This window comes from Capricornis sumatraensis, chromosome 17, assembly GCF_032405125.1.
Source record: "Capricornis sumatraensis isolate serow.1 chromosome 17, serow.2, whole genome shotgun sequence".
Lineage (NCBI taxonomy): Eukaryota > Metazoa > Chordata > Mammalia > Artiodactyla > Bovidae > Capricornis > Capricornis sumatraensis.
The window spans coordinates 78,746,248-78,761,475 of NC_091085.1; the positions used below are offsets into that span (position 1 = coordinate 78,746,248).

Genomic DNA, 15,228 nt, shown 5'->3' on the forward strand with positions numbered 1-15,228 from the left:
CCCCCTCGGCCGAGAACTGAGGTCAGCATGCACGGTGGTGGCGGCCCACGTCCAGGGTAGCGTCCGAGCCACCCCGATGACACAACCCAGCTCTGGCCACAGGGTCCTGATGGCTCGTCCACAAGGAGACAGACGGGCCCCCACATGTGGAGTCGCAGCTGCTGGGCGGTGACCGGGCACACAGCGGGGCTTTGTGCTGACGAGGCTGGGGGGCGGTGTTTCATCTGCGATCTGTGTACTTTGGAAGACTGCGACTGCAGCCCAGCACCAAAGGTCGCAGAAGCGCGCAGCCGACCTTGGCCGATTCTGCCCCTGCAGAGCCACTTTGCACCAGCGGCACAGAGGTGAGTAGGTCTCCAACCTTTCTGCGGGTAAGGTGGGTGACGGGCTTCTCTCTCTGTCTGGCAACACCTTCCCATAGTCCCTACCGCTGTTTTCGGAATGGAAGGGTCTTCTGTCCATTTTGCCCGCCCGTGAGGAGGGTCTGCACAAGCTTAAGGACCTGAACTGGGGACAGGGCTGGTGGGAGGGGGCATTCTGGTTCTGGGGTGTCACAATTGGTTCAGGAAAATGTGTCTATGTGTGTGTCACACGTGTGCACACACACATGCAGACAGACCTGGCGAGCCTGGGGACAGGGCCCGGGGGTAGCGAGCGTGGGGACAGGGCCCGGGGGTGGCGAGCCTGGGGACAGGGCCCGGGGGTGGCGAGCCTGGAGAGAGGGCCTGGGGGTACTCTGTGCTGAGTTTGAAGTCCCATCCACTGTAAGAGCGTCCTCAGCTGTCAGCCACGCTCCTCCTGGGCCGGGGGACATTAGCCAGGAGGGACAAGGGCCACGAGGGCCGGGCTCTGCTCCGTGCAGCCAGTGTGAGGCAGCGCCGCAGAACAGGCCCAGAGAAGCGAGCTGCCACATGGCTCACCTTGCGGAGGCACGGCTTCTCTTCAAACATAATACCCTGGATTTAAACACAGCCGAGCGATGACTCTGAAGCATCTTGCTTAACTCCTACGATGCTGAATGGCAAGACAACAGGGAGATGTACCTTCCAGGTTCCTAGCTTTCATCCACAGGACGCGAGGTCTCAGCAGATATACCCTGGTCCCTCTGACGAGGGCGTAATGAGCGTGACGGGCTTGTCAGCGTGGAATACGCAAGAGGACACGGAACGCTCCCACTTGTGCTGAGTGCACACGGGCAGACACGGACGCCTTCGCCTCCACCTCCCTGTTGGCTCTCACTGCCTCCTCCTGAACCCTCGATTACAACAGAGGGGTCAAAGTCGGGAGCCACGCGCCTGTCCCTCTCCAAACGTGGTGCTCCGGGCGTGCGGCTGGCCGCACTCACAGGGCTGAGGGCCGAGCGCTGGACACTGCTGAGGGGCCATGACCCTGGGTCCGGTCGAGCCCCCAGCCCAGCGCAGGCGGGACCCGCAGGCTGGCACCCAGCATGGAGCTCCCAGCCTGGCCCCGTGCACAGGCAGAGGCTCAGGCGGGACTCACGGAGCTCCAGGGGCGTCCGTGCACTGAGCCCGTCCTCAGGCCCAACCAGCCCAGCTCCACCTCACAGGAGCCCACGGTGCTCTCCCAGCCTGGGTGGGGAACAGAAGTCCTGGTCCCCAGAGGCCCAGCAGACGGCTGCACACCCGCACACTGAACAAGACATGCCCCCGCAGGGGACTGAAGGGACACTGGGTGCTGTCCCCCTCCTGGGAACCAGGCACGTCGATAGCCACGCTCTCCCGGGGGGCAGTGCCCAGCCAGGGAGGCGGGCACGCGGGGGAGGGGTGGCAGGCAGACACCCCCCGGGGCACCCCGCTCCCATGGAGGAAGCCCCTCAGGCCTCTGGTAGGCGCTTCTAACAGCACCCCCACACCCTGACCCAGAGCACTATGGGGATCCTGGTGGAGATGGGGCCCTCCCACAGCAGCGGGCAGTGACTGGCAGATGCCAAGAATGCTCACCCCTCACCCCCCGGGGCTGTGAGCGGCCCGGGCGACCCCTGCACCGCAGACACGGCCCAGGTCACGCAGATTAGACCCCGCGGACTCCCAGCACAGGAGGTGGCCCCCAGCCCCCTGCCAGCACCGTCCTCGTGAGCCCTCCGCACTGCACGCGGGCCCCCGGCCGACTGGGGGACACTGCGGTGCCTCCAGGGCCCTGGGTGTCACTCGAAAAATTGACCCAGAACTCAGTACATGAGTGAAAAGGAAACTCCCTGGGTCCCCAGGCCCCAGGGTTTTGCCCACTTTTCCACCAGGGGTTCTGAGCGGTGCCCCTCACGAGGCCCCCACGGAACGTCAGGCGTGTCTGTCTTCTACTGGATCCCAGCGTGTCTGGGAACGGGCACCCAGGGCCCCGGTGGTGTGGGGGGCTCCCAGGCCGTTCTCACGCGTCTGCTCTCCCCCAGCTCCAGCTCCTCTGGGATGTGGTGCCTGCTGCGCCCGCTCCTGCTGGCCCTCCTCCTGGCATCTGCGTGCAGGACCCTTGGCCCACGGGGGCGGCGTGATGACGGTGGGGGCGAGCCCGAGTCTGCGGAGCCCCACTGGGGGCGGCTGAAGGACAGCAACGTGAGCAGGCCCCTGCCGCCCGCCACCTTCCACGAGGAGAACACGGTCACCACCGAGTGGGCCACGGACGGGGAGGAGGAGGAGGACTACCTGGACCTGGGCCAGATCTTCGGGGAGGACGGCGACGACTACAGCGACGTCGTGGACGCGGACCCCCCCCCACGCCCCGGGGCGGGCGCCGGCAGCGTGCTCCCGCTCTTCCCCGGCAAGAGCCGCGTGCAGCGGCTCAACCTCCTCAACGCGCAGTTCGCCTTCGACCTGTACCGGGCGCTGGCGGCACGGGCCGGCACGGCCGACAACATCTTCCTGGCGCCCGTGGGCGTGTCGGCCGCCATGGCCATGCTCTCCCTGGGCCTGGCTGGCGACACCCACCAGGAGGTGCACGCGGCCCTGCGCTTCGCCGAGTTCGTCAACGCCAGCACCACCTACGAGCTGGGCACCGTCCACAACCTGTTCCGGAAGCTGACCCACCGCCTCTTCCGCAGGGACTTCGGGTACACGCTGCGCTCTGTCAGTGACCTCTACGTGCAGAAGCAGCTCCCGGTCCTGGACGACTTCAAGGCCAAGGTCCGGGAGTACTACTTCGCCGAGGTCCGGGCGGCCGACTTCTCCGATCCGGCCTTCCTCGCCCACACGAACCGGCACGTGGCCCGGCTCACCAAGGGCCTCATACGAGACGCGCTGCAGGACGTGGACCCCGCGACGCAGATGCTGCTCCTCAACTGCCTCTACTTCAAAGGTAGGAGGCAGCACGGCCCCGGGCTGGACTCGCGGGCAGGGCAGCGGGGCCTGCAGCCTCCACCTCCACTACCCCTGCAGAGCCAGGCTCAGGGTGCCTTGCAGGGCCAGGGAAGGCCCCGGCGAGGAAGCCCATGGTTCACGCCTCGCTGCGGCCATTACAGGCTGCTGCTGTCAGCGTCTCCGTCTCATGGGCGCGGAACTGCCAAAGCTGCTCTGAGGAGCAGGGCTGCTCAGCGTCCCCTCCAGCCCGTGTCAGACCTGAGCTGGTGCCTCTCTCTGCATCAGGCCCACCTGGATCTCAGTTTTCTTATTCTCTTTCGGGTCGGACCAACGGCTGGAGACCGGCTGGGCTTGAGGAGCTCACGTTCACACCCCCCTCCTTCCCAGACAGCGGGGGCGGGGAAATCAAGCCCATATCTAGAGCTACTGCTCTGGGCCAGCAGCGAGGTACCTCCAAACCCCACACACGTGCACACAGGCTCCTGGGACCCCAGAGAGAAGGCAGTGCGGGTCTGTAAAGCCCAGGCCCGGCTCACAATGCCCTGTGGGCACCCCAGCCTGGACACCTCAGCGGCCCCCCCCGCCCAGGGAGCCGGCAGGCAGCCAGGAGCAGCAGGGTCGTGGGGCAGCCGCGTGTGTGCCTGTGGCCAGGGCAGCCTCTGAGCAGCGGTTCTCAAGTGTGGCCCCCACACCAGCAGCATCAGTGCCACCCGGGTCCGGCCCAAAGCAGACGTGTGGGTCAGACCGTGGGGTGGGCGGTGCAGCCAGTCTGAGCGACCCCTATGCCGCTGTCACAGAGGCCCTGCTCCGCTGACCTCACAGGGTCCTGGGTGAACAAATTCCCGGTGGAAATGACACACAAGCACAGCTTCCGGCTGAACGAGCGGGAGGTGGTCAAGGTCCCCACGATGCACACCAAGGGCGCCTTCCTGGCAGCCAGCGATCAGGAGCTGGGCTGCGACGTGCTGCGGCTGGACTACGTGGGGGGCGTCAGCATGCTCGTGGTGGTCCCACACAAGCTGTCTGGGATGAAGACCCTGGAGGGCCAGCTGACGCCCCAAGCAGTGGAGCGGTGGCAGAGGAGCATGACCAACAGGTGCCTCGGGGGCGGGGGGCGCCGGGCCGCGGTCGCTTTAGGGGAAGGGGTATTGTCCCCCAGGCCGCTGTGAGTTCAGCCCAGAGCTCGTGCTCGGCCAGAGGTGGTCAGGGCGCACCGGTGAGAAAAGGCGCGGGGACAGGAGCGGCGTGGCTCTGCCACAGCCCTGCCCTGGCCCCGGGGTCGTCTGCCGCGCCTGTCCGTCTCGGGTCCCTGTCAGGACAGGCTCTGTGGTTGGTCGGGGCGGGGGGGACGCATCTGTCACCTCCCAGTCTCCCTGGGCCCGTGTGAAGACGTGACCCTGGTCCAGGCCTCCCTGTAGGACCAGAGCACAGACGGAGCAGGAGCCGGGGGAAAGGCAGGCCTGCCCAGAAGCCAGGCCGTCGTGCGGGCCACAGGCTGGCACGGCTGCGATGCCTCAGGCAACGGGGCTCCTCTGGGATGCGACGTGGGCAGAAACGCGCTCTCTTCCCGACCAGGACACGGGAGGTGCTCCTGCCCAAGTTCAAGCTGGAGAAGGACTACGACCTGGTGGGGGCCCTGCGGGCCCTGGGGGTCACGGCGCTCTTTGACAAGCACAGCAACACCACGGGGATCATGGGCCAGAGGATCGTCATTGACCTGGTAACACCCGCCCTCGCCCGTCCCGTCTGGGCAGGGCCCCCAAGCCCCCACCCCGCCTGCGGACCCCGGGCCTGCTCATTGAGCGCCCTGGGGAGTCCCACGTGGCCGCGGTGCACACCACAGAGGTGACACCGTTCAGCCCCTTACACAGCACAGCCCCAGCTTAGCTGACGGGTGGGCACCGAGTCCTGAGGGCTGTCCAGACCCAGTGAGCCTGGCCTCCCCCATCACCCCGCCCCTTCCCGGGAGGACACAAGCCTCTGCACCCCAACCCCGAGTGTGACCGCTGCCCCCTGACGCGTCCCTTGTGCCCGACGCAGTTCAAGCACCAAGGCACCATCACGGTCAACGAGGAGGGCACGCAGGCCGCGGCCGTGACCACCGTGGGGTTCATGCCGCTGTCCACCCAGGTCCGCTTCAGCGTCGACCGGCCCTTCCTGTTCCTCGTCTACGAGCACCGCACCAGCTGCCTGCTCTTCCTGGGCCGGGTCGCCAACCCCACCCGGCCTTAGTGGCGGGGCCTGGGCGTCTCGAGTGCTTTGGGGCATCCACGATCCTATTTCCCTTCTGACAAGCACCACGAGGTGCCTGCGCCGGGACCCCATGGCCCAGCCCCCTTTCCGAGAGACGCAGACAAGGAGGCGACGGTCCTACCGTCAAGCCTGCAGGACAGCTGTCACTGAAGGGTGCTGGCGCAGACACACAGCCCCCTCCTCACAGGTCAGCCCCAGGCCCAGCAGCGCCCCTCTGCCACCCAAAGCTGCTCCCCACTATGGAGCACAAGGGCCCCCAAGATGCTGACAGCCAGCCCCTCCTCAAGCGAGGCCCAGCCCGCTGGCAGAGGCACGGCTGCTCAGGGCACAGCGTGGGCCGCAGCCACGCCTCCCACCCAGGGCTTAATAAACGTAACGCTTTTACTGGGTGTGCTCTCCTTTCATAAGCACAAGTAACTAAGACAAGCTGAGTTCACACTGCCCGACGCCCCGGAGTGCTGGAGGCTGAGAGCGATCTGAGGGCCCCACAGTGACCCAGGGCAGGGCACGCCTTCGGCTCGGACACGGCAGTGCAGGTGGGGCTGGGGGCCGCGTGCATGGTGCGGCCTGAGACCCACTCCCACCTCCGGCGCTCTGAGGCGAGCTCTCTGCCTCAGGCTCCCCGTCTGTGAAATGGGGGTGACACAGCCCTGCCTCGCAGGACTGCAGTGAGGATGAAGTGGGTCACTGCCTGAAGGGGATCAGCACAGTTCTGGGGCAACCACCCAGCCTGGGGGTCCTAACAGGGGCCTTGCTGGGCCCCTCGCCTTCTCTGCCTGAGGTGAAGTATAGACTCCTGTGGAGAGACGCCACTCCCACAAGAGAACGGGCACAGCTTTCAGAGGAGCCGGTGAGCTGAAAGTGTTAGTCCAGGACCCTGTGTTACGACTCCGGGAGAATGAGTGACCTGCCCAAGGCCCCGGAGCTGCAAGGGGTCCCTGGCCGAGCAGCCTGAGTGGACCTTTTCCACGGCCTGTCACGTGGCTGTGGCTCAAGCCGCAGGTTCCAATTGTGGAACCTGGGACATTCTGAGGAGCATTCACAGAGTCACAGGACACAGCCCACGACCCTCAGGCAGGAAGGCGCTTTGGTGGCCAGGGGACCCAGCTCCCTGACCCCGGGCTCCAAGGTCACCCAGGAGGGAGCGGCTGCCTTAGGGCAGGAACCCCTACTTCCCGCCCAGACCCACTGGCTAGTGCCCTCGACAGGGTAACTCAGGACAGCGTGCCACCGAAAGCTGGAAAGAGTGTAGAACATCAGATTAAACTAACACCGAGGGAAACCAGCGTCTCCGTGCACATCCGGGTTGCCTGGAGCAAAGGCCAGAACCACGCTCTCCAGGCTCCGCGTTAAGCAACACAACCAATATTTGTCCCCCCGCCCCCAGTATAACCATTAACTTGCTGACTCCACAGCACGTACTCCGTTCACGTGATGGTCACGGCAGCGACGCAGACAGTTTCAGGTAAGCGAGCGCTGGCCGGCCACAGCTCACAAGTCTGCCTGCCCTGACCACCGGCACCCCCGGACGGCCGCCCCGCCTTTCCGAGCAGCTCTGCTGGCAGGCGGAGTGTGCGTGGGGGCTGGGACGCCCACTAGGACCCCACAGGCAGGGCCAGGGCTCCACCCCTGCCCCGGTGACCCTGACACGTGTGTGCTAAATCACAGTGCACACGTGTGCTCAGCCATGTCAGCCTGTCCACCTCTCTGTGACCCCGTGGACTGTAGCCCGCCAGGCTCCTCTGTCCATGGGATTCTCCAGGCAAGAACACCGGAGGAGGTTGCCGTGCCCTCCTCCAGGGGATCCTCCCAACCTGGGGATTGAACCTGGGCCAGAGGCAGCATGCTCCCTCCACTCAGCCTGTGACGCCTCACCAACAGAGCTGAGAACTACATTTACGCCAGTCGGCTGTGGGCTCCTGTCCACCTCGGCCAGCAAACACCACATCCCCAGCGGCCCCCAGGCTCAGATGACGAACACCCCCAGAGCAAGCCCCAAGACGCCTCTCCCGAAACACGGACGGGCTCTCCACCCACCCGCCTGGCCTCCACTTCTGGGGCTGCCCTGCAGCTGGGGGGTCAGCCCCTGTGTAGCTCCAGCTGGGGACACACGCGTACGTGCTCGAGACTGGAGTGATGAGGGAGCTGGAGGCAGACGCAGGGGCTCCACCCCAGGGTGCGCTGAGGGGGCGCTCGGGAACCACCTGCGTAAGCAGAGCCAGCCCAGGCAGCACCTGCGGGAGCACCGCGGAGGGGCAGGTACTCACCACTGCGATCACGGGGATAAGCACGCCCAGGTTCCCCGCGCTGCTGGAGGCCTGTGGGGGACAGAGCCAGGTCACTGACCAGCACCCCTCGTCTCATCAAACAGAAAGACAGGCCCCACACAGCATCGCGAGAAGTGAAACTCCTTCAAACAAAGCGATGAAAGACACGTACAGGGAGACGGACACAGGTGCTCAACCTTACAATCGGAACAGGGCACGCTCGATGGCACACGGGGGACGCGGCGCATATGCCGTGGCAACTCTGCACAAAGACCTCGCGGTACTGCAGATGTGACGCCTGAAAAGCACGCGGGCCCCCTGCAAAGTGCCCACTTCGGACGCCGCCCCCCAAGAGGTCTTGCGGCCACCTGACACCTGTTTTGTTCCCACCACCTCTCCGTCCCACTCAGCCCAGAGGGTGGCCCCCACCAGCCCCCAGGAAAGCGCCAGCCCCCACTCCCAGTGGGGCCTGGGGCGGCGCCCACCTTGAGGGCGGGCCCCTTCTCGCTGGCCCGCTCGCTGGCCCGCTTGCCCTCCAGCCCCAGCTGCACGAACAGCTCCAGCAGGTTCATGAGCAGCTCGTCCGCCAAGTGCTCATCCTGGATGTTGGCTGCGATGTTGGCCAGGGCGTTGATCACCGCCAGCGAGCAGTGCCTGCGGGAGCGAAGGGACAGACGGGCGGCAGGAGGAGGTGAGCGAGCGCAGCCAGGCCAGCCAGCCCTGGGGTCCAGCGGCCAGGCTCCCGAGGCGGCGGCAGCGAGCCCACAGACGAGCAGCCCGAGCCCGGGGCTGTCGTGGGGACACACGTGGCACCACGCACACACATGGCTGGTGAGCAAGCCAAGGTCACGGCCACCCAGCCGCCCGCTCCCCTTGGGGGGGAAGAGGGCAAGGAGGACCTCCACCCCGCCCTGTGCCCTGCCTGGGCCTGGCCAAGCCGAAGGAGGTTCTGCAAACACAGGAGGAGCGTCTGTCCTTGGGCGTCGCACACCCGAGGCTGTGGTGCCCATGCTCAGGACCCACTGAGGACGGCACGGGAGCCCTCGCTGGTGTGCCACCCTGACCACAGAGGCGTGTGAGAGCTACCTGACACACAGGCTGGGGCTGGGCAGACTGCAGCGCCGCTGCCCAAAGGGCAGGCTGACGACGGGCAGGCCAGGTGAGGTGCCGTGCCCACCGGGCATCGGGCAGCCTGGGTGTGAGTAAGGAGGTGCTTGCTGAGGGCAGCGAGGTGCAGGCCATCCCCGCCAGGAAGCATGGATCTCTAGCACATGGTGCTTTTGTGAGAAGCGGCGTTAATTTACGGGACAAGACCCCGAGTGGCCCCCTTTCTAAGGATGGAGAGCGACAGGGAGACAGGAAGGCTTACCTGTAGCCGTGGTCCTTGTAGTCCTTGGTGGCCGAGTACACGACCGAGCTGGCCTTCACGCTGATCTGCTGGAACAGGTTCCACACCTCCTGGTAAACGTATTGCTGCAAGAGAGGGGGGCCTGTGACCACACCTCACCAAGAGCACCCTTGCTGCAAGAGAGGGGGACCTGTGACCACCTCTCGCCAAGAGCGCCCTTGCTGCAAGAGAGGGGGGCCTGTGACCACCTCTCGCCAAGAGCGCCCTTGCTGCAACAGAGGGGGGGACTGTGACCACCTCTCGCCAAGAGCGCCCTCCATGGACACCCGGAGAGAAGGCGCACCTCCTGGTAAACGTATTGCTGGAAGAGAGGGGGGCCTGTGACCACACCTCGGCAAGAGCGCCCTTGCTGCAAGAGAGGGGGGCCTGTGACCACCTCTCGCCAAGAGCGCCCTTGCTGCAAGGGGGGGGGGGCCTGTGACCACCTCTCGCCAAGGGCGCCCTTGTTTCAAGAGAGGGGGGGCCTGTGACCACCTCCCGCCAAGAGTGCCCTCCACCGACACCCGGAGGGAACGCGCCGTGGGCCAGAGCCATGGGCCTGCAACTGTGCCAGGGCTGCCCCCTGCAGCTTTATGCAAACCACGCACACAGCTTCCACTTCCACTTCAGTCTAGTCACGTCAGCAAGAGCTCAGTTCAAGCCGCTTTACCTGGCCGTCTAGAAACCACTACTCTGAGCTCCCGTACTTGAGAAAAACCTCGGCACCCGGTGTTAAGGAAGTTGGGCGCACGTGACCCCAGGAGAGCACGTCCAGTCTGCACTCGCACGCTCCTGCGAGTCAGCGGAGCTCCCTGCGCAGGCCCGCGGCTCCCTTACGTTTCCAGTGATGACCAGGCAGCCCAGCTGGTCGACGATGAGCACGTCGAGCGGGGAGGGAGGCTGGCAGAGCTTCTGCTGCAGGATCTGCAGGATGGGCTCCATGACCTTTGGGGTGTCCCGCAGCGCCACCGCGATGTGGCCCAAGGCTCGGATGGTGTGGTCGGGGATCAGGTGTGCGTCCCTGCACAGGGGGGGACACAGGACGTGGGAGCGCAGCTCGAACGCAGCGGGAGGTGGAGCCCGGGGCCCGGACCGTGCGTCTGACAGGGACTGCCGGGGGCCTGTCGACACCAGCGCCAGGCAGGAAGGCAGGGCTGTGCAGCCCAAACAACGTCCGGGGGTACACTGAAGGTGGGCTTCAGCGGACACGGCGGGACAGACCTGCACCCGAGTCCAGGCTGGACGAGAAAGCAGCTGAGCAGCGTGTGCGCCAGCCAGCCCGAGCCTCAGGGGTCTGCGTGCCCCACTCCACACCCCCGTCCCCAGGGGTGGGGCGTACTTATCGCTCTCCTGGGAGATGTACAGCCGGTTGGAGAGACTGGCCAGGAAGGCCTCCACGATCACCGGGTCCACGGTCAGGCCCGCCTTCAGGCACCTGAGCAGTGTGAGGCAGCACAAGAAGCAGGTGAGCGCCTGCGTCTGGTCTAGGTTCGGTTTTTCTGTCTCGGGTTTGTAGGGTTTAAAGAACTGCCCTGAATGCGCTCCGCCCAGAAATCTGAATGAACACCGAGACGCAACGAATTCAAACAATGGCTTCGTGTCACACCGCTTGGTAAACATCTCGGTCGGAAATAACAACTTCACTGTTTTGCCCCAAACTGCTCCCTTCAGAATGCCACACTCATCCCAACTTCAATCAAACTCCCGGAGGACCTCCTGGGTCCAGTGGTAGGAATCCGCCTGCCAATGCAGGGGCCGCAGATTCGATCCCTGGTCCGGGAAGAGCCCACAGGCCGCGGGGCAAGTAAGCCCATGAGCCACAGCTGCTGAAGCCGTGCTCCGCAGGAAGAGGGGCCACGGCAGTGAGGAGCCTGCACACCCCAACGAGAGAGGGGCCTGCTCGTCGCCAGCAGAGGGCACGCAGCAGCAGAGAGCCAGCACGGCCAGAGACGAAGACGGAGCGAGCAAAGGTGGGCAACAAGCCTCCCTGCGCCTCAGCAGGGACAGTAAGCAGGTGGCTGAGCGGACGTTACAGCTACGCGGCGGGCTTCGAGCTGCATGGAGAAATGCTGTGGTCTAGAGGGAGCTCTCGCAGCCCCCGGGAGCACGGGGCCTTCAGGCCTCTCTCGCTCCTCACGTCTGGGTCCCGGGCCACAGGGCCTGAGGTGAGTCTCCGCTGCCCACCTGCAGACGTTGTCGATGGCGATGTCCCGAAGCTGCTCATACATGGAGGGCTGGCTCTTCTTCCCCGGCGCCACGTTCAGGGTCGGCTCGGCATGCTCGTTGGTCACACTGATCTTTATGTCGTTGCCGGCAACTGGAATTGAACAGTCACATCTTAAGTAAAGAATGGGGCAGGGCCATGTGACCTCTCCCCCAGCCAGGGATCACAAGCAGGAAGCCGGGAAGGTGGGGTGAGAGCAAGGCTCTCAGTCTGACTGAAGGGAGAGGAGGACGCACCCACCGAGCGGCACTTAACCTCACTCACTGCACGTCAGAAGATGTGGTCTGGGCCCACATTTTCAGGGCACTCACCCTGCAGGCTGCCCGGAGAGCAGGTGCCAGAGAGAGATGGCCTGGAGGGCGGGGCCCGGGGGGGAGATATCTGGGGGGCGGGGCCTGGAGGGGGGATGTCTGGGAGGGCGGGGCCTGGAGAAACGTGTCTGGGAGAGAAGGGCCTGGAGGGAGGCTTCCGGTCGGGAGCAGCCTGCAGGGAAGCTGGCCCCCCCGCCCCCACCCGGGCGGGGCCCTTACCTGTGTGGTGCTGGCTGTGGCACTTGTACAGCTTCACCAGCACGGGAGACGGGACCACCAGGAAGTCCCGCAGGGAGGGCGTCACCGAGTGCACGACCACCGGGAACCGCTCGCACAGGCGGCCCAGGCCCTGCAACGCAGACGGACAGTCAGGGGCCGCAGGGGAGGTGCTCACCCCCCGCAGACACCACTATGACCGGAGTCGTGTCATGTCCACGTGCCACCAGGCATAATGACAGGACAGGGCGGTGGGGACTCCACCTAAAGGTGAGATTCCGTGGTAACCTGTCCTTCACCTCCACAAGCTACGTAGGGGAGACGGGGCTCACTGGGAACGTTACTTCTGCACAGGCAGATGGGAGTCATGGGGCCTGGGATGGGTCAGAGCCTCGACAGGGTAGGTTCCCGTCTGCCGCCTTGGAAATGCCCAGCACACGCTGGGTAGCCTCCGCAACATGGGACCCGGCTGTGCCTGGATCCTGCTCGCAGAAAGCCCGCTAGCCGTCAGCAGCGGCCTTCCAGCAGGGACCCTGTCCGCGGCAGGCTCAAGCTCAAGTTCCCAGGCACAGCAGCTCAGATCGGCTGCTGGTGCCGGCCTCGGCCTGGACACTGTGAGAAGGTCTTGCGGACGGGAGTCCACCCCTTCCCGGGGCCAGCGACGGACCTGCAGACAGCAGATGAGCAACGGCAGGTGTGCGATGATGACCTTGCTGGAAGTCTTGGACTGCAGCTTCTCAGAGAGCTTGACGCACAGATTCTCTGCGCCTGAGTTCAGAATGCGGGCGAGTACACAGCCTCAGCAGAGGCCGCCCACCACAGGCGCCACACCCAGGCCGCGACAGAACCCGAACCCAGGGCTCTGGGCAGCTCCACCTCAGGGTCTGGGCGGCTCCCTGCTCCTGTCCTGCCTCCGGGACCACTCCATCCCACGTGCCCACTCTGCCCCGACTCAGGCCCTGCCACAACTCCTGGGCCAGGCTCCGCCCAACTCAGGCCCCACCCTCCCCTGGTAGACCCCGCCCCCTGTCTCAGGCCCCGCCCCCCCATCCCTTCTGACGTGCAGAAGGGAGGCAGCGGCGGGGGAACCCACCCTGCTCGTCCTTCACTGCCCAGACCATGAGATCCACGCAGGCGGCGCTGGCCTGGCAGCGCAGCTTGAGGGGGCTCAGCTCGCTGTGGGCCCGGTCGGCATCGTGAAGGATCTTCTGGAGCTCCCCCTGGCTGCTGTTGAACTGCTCCAGCACGAAGTCGTGAACCTCCTTCACAAACGAGGTGGGCAGGTCTGTGGGCAGAGAGCACACACACTCAGGACCGCCCCTCATACAGACCCCTGGGAGAGAGCACTGCTGCGGCCCCGTGCTTCTAGGGAGGCCCACTAGGCGAACCTGGACGGGCACGCACGCCCGCCCTGCACGTGGGCCACCCAACACTCAGGAAACAGTCATTCCCAGAGGAGAGAACCATGCTGTGTCCCAAGCTGTCAACACGGTCGACGTTGAACACCCGAGACACAAAGGGGAATGCCATCTCCAGAACCGCCTCATTAACAGGAAGCACTCCAGCGACGTGAGACAGCTCACACAGAGCACACCACGAGAAACGCTGGGCTGCGGGAAGCACAAGCTGGAGGCAAGACTGCCAGGAGAAATATCAATCACCTCATATATGATACCACCCTCACGGCAGAGAGTGCAGAACTAAAGAGCCTCTTGATGAAAGTGAGAGGGCAGTGAAAAAGTTCGCCTGAAGTGCAACATTCTAAAGTCCAAGATCACAGCATCCGGTCCCATCACTTCATGGCAAATAGGTTGGGAAATAGTGGAAACAGTGGCTGACTTTATTTTTGGGGGCTCCAAAATCACTGCAGATGGTGACTGTAGTCATAAAATTCAAAGACCCTTACTCCTTGGAAGGAAAGTTATGACCAACCTAGACAGCATATTAAAAAACAGAGACATTACTTTGCCAACAAAAGTCCGTCTAGTCAAGGCTATGGTTTTTCCAGTGGTCATGTATGGATGTGAGTTGGACTGTGAAAAAAGCTGAGCCCTGAAGAACTGATGCTTTCGAACTGTGGTGTTGGAGAAGACTCTTCAGAGTCCCTTGGACTGCAAGGAGAGCCAACCAGTCCATCCTAAAAGAGATCAGTCCTGGGTGTTCATTGGAAGGACTGACACTGAAGCTGAAACTCTAATACTCTGGCCACCTGATGCGAAGAGGGGACTCATTGGAAAAGACCTTGATGCTGGGAGGGATTGGGGGCAGAAGGAGACCGGGACGACAGAGGATGAGATGGTTGGATGGCATCACCGACTGAATGAACATGGGTTTGGGTGAACTCCGGGAGCTGGTGATGGACAGGGAGGCCTGGTGTGCTGTGGTTCATGGGGTCACAAAGAGTTGGACACACCTGAGCGACTGAACTGAACTCCAGTGGTACTTCCTGAAAAGAGGTCATTTGTCATATGTGGAAGGCTGGACACGGCCGAGGAAGGACCCTTGCACAGCAGGCACCTGGAGCCCACAGCCTGACCCAGCGTGCGTCCTCGGGGCCTGGATGGTAAGGAGGCCCCAGAGGCAGCACAGACACAAGCAGACGGGCCATCGCGGTTCCAACAAGCTGGCTGGGGAGGCCGCGGGCTCCAGGTCAGCCCAGCTGCCAGTGCCCATTGCCCTCCACAGCCTAACCTTTGCTGCGGCCCCGACGAGGCTTGGCTCCCAGAAGCGCTGGGGGTCAGATGAGGAAATGGCTAAGGAAAGCAGAGACGCCCGCTGGACACCACGTGGTCGTCAAGACCGTTGTCACGAAGTGCATTCAGCACCGAGGAGAGCAGAGGAGACCGTCTTTCAAGCGAGGACGGCGAGGCCATGCTCCCAGCGGCTGCCCCGGGTCGGGACGCGGTGACATGGCCCTCACCTCTCATGTAGTACAGGGTGTCTCGCAGCATCCTGAGCACAGCCACGCACAGGGGGTCGCTGAAGGCGCCGTAGTAGAGGTCGGCACTGGGGTTGGCCTGCAGGCGGGGGCATGGGTGTGACCCACACAGACTGTCGCTGAGGTCCCCTTCTGCTACCTCCTTCACTGACGCCGCCCAGAGATGCGAAAGGGGACTGGCCCAGCGTTGCCAGGGTTCTGGGCAGTGACACCTCCTGACCGCGTCAGTGGCTGTGGGCCGTGGTCCTGCACAGGCTAAGGACGGGAGGCGGCCGGGCACACACCGCACACCCACCAGTGAGGCCTGCAGCGCTGCACCCATGA

At 64.4% G+C, this 15,228-nt stretch overlaps 2 protein-coding genes across 4 annotated transcripts in view; one reads left to right on the forward strand and one right to left on the reverse strand.

Annotated features, from left to right (window-relative positions):
• The window catches only part of PI4KA (phosphatidylinositol 4-kinase alpha), a 58,447-nt gene that overhangs the window by 23,027 nt on the left and 20,192 nt on the right, over positions 1 to 15,228 (reverse strand). For all 3 annotated transcript variants that reach the window (XM_068990114.1, XM_068990115.1, XM_068990116.1), the window contains 10 exons: positions 14,887 to 14,983; positions 13,060 to 13,251; positions 12,634 to 12,734; positions 11,970 to 12,099; positions 11,400 to 11,532; positions 10,555 to 10,650; positions 10,053 to 10,236; positions 9,198 to 9,301; positions 8,314 to 8,482; positions 7,829 to 7,879 (listed from right to left, as the gene is read on the reverse strand). In XM_068990114.1, coding sequence (XP_068846215.1) covers positions 7,829 to 7,879; positions 8,314 to 8,482; positions 9,198 to 9,301; positions 10,053 to 10,236; positions 10,555 to 10,650; positions 11,400 to 11,532; positions 11,970 to 12,099; positions 12,634 to 12,734; positions 13,060 to 13,251; positions 14,887 to 14,983 — 1,257 coding nt within the window. The remainder of the gene's footprint in view (positions 1 to 7,828; positions 7,880 to 8,313; positions 8,483 to 9,197; positions 9,302 to 10,052; positions 10,237 to 10,554; positions 10,651 to 11,399; positions 11,533 to 11,969; positions 12,100 to 12,633; positions 12,735 to 13,059; positions 13,252 to 14,886; positions 14,984 to 15,228) is intronic.
• Positions 260 to 5,937, forward strand: SERPIND1 (serpin family D member 1). Its single transcript, XM_068989781.1, has 5 exons — positions 260 to 344; positions 2,408 to 3,306; positions 4,131 to 4,404; positions 4,884 to 5,028; positions 5,349 to 5,937. The coding sequence occupies exons 2-5, from the start codon at positions 2,424 to 2,426 to the stop codon at positions 5,538 to 5,540; spliced, it is 1,494 nt and encodes a 497-aa protein (XP_068845882.1). The 5' UTR covers positions 260 to 344; positions 2,408 to 2,423; the 3' UTR covers positions 5,541 to 5,937.